The 6,124-nt window shown below is 42.0% G+C and overlaps 1 protein-coding gene across 1 annotated transcript; it reads left to right on the top strand.

The window, feature by feature from the left end:
• The first annotated feature begins 3,807 nt into the window (after positions 1-3,807).
• LOC120861470 (60S ribosomal protein L37-like) lies at positions 3,808-4,137 on the top strand. Its single transcript, XM_040237143.1, is given in 1 exon segment — positions 3,808-4,137. A coding segment is annotated over 1 exon segment (294 nt). The 3' UTR covers positions 4,102-4,137.
• The last annotated feature ends 1,987 nt before the right edge of the window (positions 4,138-6,124 follow it).

The raw sequence follows: 6,124 nt of genomic DNA, 5'->3' as shown, positions 1-6,124 counted from the left end.
GGTCAGCTGTGGACTCCCAGGGGAGAACTGCAGAAACCCAGGCCCTTTTTTAGGAGGTGGGGGTCATTCCCTTTGAATCAGTTAATTCTCACTCTAGGCTGTACCTGCAAACCTCTTGGGAGGCTTATAAAACCAGAGGGCCAGGACCAACCCCAAACCAACGAGTCAGAATTTGGAGCGATGCAATTCCAGAAAAATAAACGACCCAATCAAAAAAGAAGACATACGGATGGCTAACAAACACATGAAAAGATGTTCAACATCACTCATTATTAGAGAAATGCAAATCAAAACCACAATGAGGTACCACTTCACACCAGTCAGAATGGCTGCGATCCAAAAGTCTGCAAGCAATAAATGCTGGAGAGGGTGTGGAGAAAAGGGAACCCTCCTACACTGTTGGTGGGAATGCAAACTAGTACAGCCACTATGGAGAATAGTGTGGAGATTCCTTAAAAAATTGCAAATAGAACTGCCTTATGACCTAGCAATCCCGCTGCTGGGCATACACACTGAGGAAACCAGAATTGAAAGAGACACATGTACCCCAGTGTTCATCGCAGCACTGTTTATAATAGCCAGGACATGGAAACAACCTAGATGTCCATCAGCAGATGAATGGATAAGAAAGCTGTGGTACATATACACAATGGATTATTACTCAGCCATTAAAAAGAATACATTTGAATCAGTTCTAATGAGATGGATGAAACTGGAGCCAATTATACAGAGTGAAGTAAGCCAGAAGAAAAAACACCAATACAGTATACTAACACATATTTATGGAATTTAGAAAGATGGCAATGATGACCCTGTATGCGAGACAGCAAAAGAGACACAGATGTGTAGAGCAGACTTTTGGATTCTGAGGGAGAGGGAGAGGGTGGGATAATTTGGGAGAATGGCATTGAAACATGTATACTATCATGTAAGAAACGAATCGCCAGTCTATGTCCGATGCAGGATACAGGATGCTTGGGGCTGGTGCATGGGGAGGACCCAGAGAGATGTTATGGGGAGGGAGGTGGGAGGGGGGTTCATGTTTGGGAACGCATGTACACCTGTGGTGGATTCATGTTAATGTATGGCAAAACGAATACAGTATTGTAAAGTAAAATAAAGTAAAAATTAAAAATTAAAAAAAAAAATTTGGAGCGATGATCCCATAGTTAGTTTTAAAGGATCCACAGATGATTCTTATGTGCAGCTAAGAAATCACAGCCATCAGTCAACTTGGGCTTCTAGCTGCATAAACTCAAGAGGAATTTTCAATCAACAATGTATTGCATACATTTCATAAGGTGAAACAGAGGTTTCTCTCAAGAAATACAACTTAGGAAGCTCTATTTGTTAGCTAGGGTTGCTGTAACAAAATACTTGTCTTAAGTAACAGAAATGAATATTCTCAGTTCTGGGCGCTAGAGGTTCAAGAATAAGATGTCAACATGTTTGTTTTCTCCTGGGGCCTCTCTCCTTAGCTTGCAGGAGGCCACCTTTTCATTGCGTCTCGTGTGGTCTTTCCTCTGTGTGTATCCCTTAGTGCTTCTTTGCATGTCCAAATTTCTTCTTATAAGGACAGGAGTCAGGTTGGATTGGGGCTCACCTTAACAGTCTCATTTTAACTTAACATATATTTAAAGGCCCTATTGCCAAATATAGTCACATTCTGAGATATTGGGGGTTAGGACTTCAATATATGAATTTGGGGGGTAGGGGGGGTGGAGCCACAATTCAGCCCATAACATAAGTTCTTCAGATGACAAGGTGGCTATCCTAAATAAATTCTTTGACTTCACAAATACCAAATGTTTCATTTACTTAAGAAGTCAAAATCTCCTGATGACTAAGCAAACGCATTAAGAAAAGAGTAATTTTTGAAATTATGTGTATGCTGAGCATCCCACATGGTAACTAGGGGCTTACAGAGAAAACACTCTTTTAAATGGCCAGAATTAATGCCAGGAAGTAGCTCACCTATTTTAAAATCTGGCCCATTATTTTCAACTGCTAGGAAACAAGTGCCAGACATATTTGGTATGTGTAACCCAGGTAAGAAATTGTTTGAACAGTCTGACAAGGTGTCTCAAAATGCCAGCTTGGGTGAAACAGGTGTCATGACTCTGGTTCCTGTAGAACCAAGAAGGCAAATGGACTAAACTGAACCTGGGGGATTGGAGTGCCTAGAAGGCTCATGCCCTGTCTCAAGGGCCTTGGAGAAAGTGGGCTCACTGTTCCTTGAGCTCCAACTTCTAAAAAAAATAAAGGACATCTGGATTTTTCACATGAAAATGTCCAGTTTTCAATGTTGAAAATGAATTCAAGTAAAAAAGAACCACCATTCTGTGGGCCAAATAAAACATAGCTTAGGAGAGTCTGGACTGCTTTGCTTTTGGTGTAAAGCCATAGGGTGACCAGGTTCTAGTCTTGCCTTGGAAGCTGTGTGACTCTGCCATCAGTTCATCTGGAATTCATCTTGAAAAATATGAGATGCCTTATGAGAGTTTCATGAAAGTCAGGTACACAATTCTTTCATTCTCTGTTGGAGGAAATAGAGAGTCCCCAAGTCCAAAAAAGATTTCAGGCACGGACTCAAGAACTCCTAAGACCCTAGCATCTAAATAGAAGCAGGTCAATTTCACTGGCTCCTTCCCTCCTTCAATTAGTTTCAAGCCGATTGAAGATAACCTTTCCTGGAATGGATTTAGTTAGTTGAAAAGTTTTGATTTGGAACTAATACTATATACTAATATACTAATGCAAATTTAGGGTTTCCCCAGTGGCTTAGACAATAAAGAATCTGCCTGCAATGCTGGAGTCCTGGGTTCAATCCCTGGGTCGGGAAGATCCCCTGGAGAAGGGAATAGCAACCCACTCCAGTATTCTTGCCTGGAGAATCCCATGGACAGAGAAGCCTCGAGGGCCACAGTCCATGAAGTTGCAAAGAGTCAGACACAACTGAGCATACATGTATGCATTGCAAATTTATTGAAATGACGCATTATTTCGAGAAATACTTTTTAGAATTCCAGAGATTGATGCGTGTGTGCATGTTAAGTTGCTTCAGTCATGTCTGATTCTCTGCAACCCTATACTGGAGAATACTGAAGTGAGTTGCCATTCCCTCCTCCAGGGATCTTCCCCACCCAGGGATCAAACCTGAATCTTTTATGTCTCCTGCATTGGCAGGCGGGTTCTTTACCACTAGCGCCACCTGCGAAGCCCGTCAGAGATTTATACAGTGACTTAAATCAACAAACCTCAAAGTCCCCTTTCAGGAGAAGATACCCCTCGAGAAGCAAGGGGTAACTATCCACTACGGGATAGTTAACAGAGCTCTATCCAGGAACCTAGAGACATAGCTCTGGGCTCATCTCTGAATAAGCAACACTCTGAATCAATTTCTCTGATCTTCAGTTTGACTATAAAGTTCTTGGGACTTTTCATCCCTAAGATCCATTATTCTAGTTACCAAAATTAAACTATTAGTTCTCAATTCTGCAACCAGCTATGAGGCCCTAGGAAATGACAAAAATCGACTTGGTTAAATCACTTTAACCTGTGTCTAAGTATTCCAGTCTTATCGTTGCCAGCTAGAGAACTTGATCATGTTGGATGGGTGTCAAAACTCAGTGTAGAAGCACTTAGATGTTTTCAAATGCGGGGAGTTTTATAAATGCACAGAACACAAGTGGCCAGGGATAATTCTTGAAGCCACAGTAAATACAATTCTTTAGCAGGAAAATATTTTTGAAATCTCTGGCTTTAAAAGCAACTGGATAGCTCTTTGGTCTCAGTGGCAGAAGCAAGATGACAAATGGAACGTCATTGCTTGGAAAGCGTCCAAATAAGAGGCACACGCTGTGCCGCCACTGCGGCTCTAAAGCCTACCACTTTCAGAAGTTGACCTGTGGCAAGTGTGGCTACCTTACCAAGCAAAACAGAAAGTATAAGTGGAGTGCTAAAGCTGAAGGATGAAATACCACAGAGACTGGTTGAATGAGGCACCTAAAAATTGTATACCGCAGATTCAGGCATGGATTCCATGAAGGAACAACACGTAAACCCAAGCGAGCGGCTGCTGCAGCATTCAGTTCATCTTAAGGATTTCCACATTTAGTTGGGCAATAAATTTTTTTTTTATTTAAAGCAACTGGATAATTAAAAGTCATGCTGGTTTTGAAATTTCATCATGGACTGCTGTGATAGGCAGAACTCTAAAGATGGTCCCAAGACCTCTGCTCCCTGGTTACTCGATCAAGCATTAATTTATGTACTACTGGGAAGAGAGTGCGCAGATGCAATTATGTTTCCAAGTTGAATGACCTTAAGATACAGAGATTATTCAGGTGAGTCTGACCCAATCAGATGAGTCTTTTTAAAAGCAGTAAGGAAGACAGAGAGATTTAAACCAAGGGGCATGGAAGTCTAGGGAAGTGGGTGAGAAATCAATGTATTTTGCAAGCTTGAAGATAGAAGGGGCCATGTGAGAAAAAGATACAGGCTGCCCCTAGGTGCAGATGAGCTACCCAGGTGGCTCAGTGGTGAAGAATCTGCCTGCCAATGTAGGAGATGAAAGAGATACGGGCTGGATCTCCTGGAGTAGGAAATGGCAACCTACTCCAGTATTCTTGCCTGGAAAATTCCTTGGACAGAGGAGACTGGAAGGCTATAGTCCATGGAGTTGTAAAGAGTCAGACACAGCTGAGCAACTGAGCATGCACACACTAGGAGCAGAGAACTACTCTAAATGACAGCCAGTGAGGAAACCACAGGAACTGAACTGGACCAACAATCTGAATGAGTTCCAAAGTGCATTTTTCCAAGAGCCTCCAGATAAGAACCCAGCCCGGGTGATACTTCATTTCAACCTTAAGACCATAAGCATAGAACTCAACTGAGTCATACAGGACTCCTGACCTGTAGAACTATGAGCTAATATATTTGTGCTGCTCTAAGATGCCATGTTTGCAGTAAATTTATTCCACAGCAATAGAAAACTAACACATCTGTTGCCAGCAACAAATGTCAAGAAGGTTGTGAAGCAACTGGTACTGTATTGTAGGATGGTGCCACGACTTTGGAGAATAGTATGAAAGTTTCTTATTAGGCAAACATACATCTACCCTATGATCCAGCATCTCATCTAAGAGAATGAGAACATATGTCTACAAAAGGGCTTGAACACTAACATCCACAGCAGCTTTATCCATAATAACCCCACACTGGATACAGCCCAAATGTCCATCAGCTGGAGGATGGATAAACAGTGAACATAGACAACACCATAGATGAAGTTTAAGAACATTATGTTGAGTAAAAAAATACCATACAAAAGAGTACGTACTATGTTATTTAATGTGTAAGCTTTAGAAGAGGCAAATCTAATCTCTGGTGAAATAAATCAGAATACTGGATGCTTGGGGCGTGGGGGGTGGACTGGGATAGGGGCATGGAGTTTATGGGGGTGATGAAAATGGTCTGTCTTAACAGAGGTATGATGACACAGGTATATACATTTATCAGGATTCTGAAAATGGAACTGTAATACTGAAGCATACCTTTCAGCTTGTAAATGATATCTCAATAAAAATATATTGAAAAATAAATTAAAAAAAGTTTAAGCCTGTAATGTTATAGACTGGTTATTATTAAGGTGTTAATTGGTAGATCAGATGGTAAAGAATCTGCCCGCAATGCATGAGACCCAGGTTCCATCCCTGGGTTGGGAAGATCCGCTGGAGAAGGGAATGGCTACCCACTCCAGCATTCTTGCCTGGAGAAGCCCATGAACAGAGGAGCCTGGAGGGCTACAGTCCACGAAGTAGCAGAGTCGGACATGACTGAGCGACTAACGCTAGGAGTATCCATTTAAAAGCACAGGGGGGAGGAATTAATCCAGAGGTGAGGGCATATGGCCCTCTGAGCAGCTGGATGAAAAGCTGTTGGGCAGTGAGGATTATCTTCAGTTCAGTTCAGTTCAGTTGCTCAGTCATGTCCGACTCTTTGCAACCCCACAGACTGCAGCATACCAGGCCTCCTGAGGACCTCAAACCACTCCAGAGACTCAAATTGTCCTGTAAAAACCTACTATAAGTTTATTTTATGCCCAGGTCCAAAATGCTAA

The sequence above is a fragment of the Oryx dammah genome, unplaced genomic scaffold (genome assembly GCF_014754425.2).
Source record: "Oryx dammah isolate SB20612 unplaced genomic scaffold, SCBI_Odam_1.1 HiC_scaffold_3, whole genome shotgun sequence".
NCBI lineage: Eukaryota > Metazoa > Chordata > Mammalia > Artiodactyla > Bovidae > Oryx > Oryx dammah.
The sequence above is the reverse complement of the archived record's forward strand: the minus strand, read 5'-3'. Positions and strand labels throughout refer to the sequence as shown.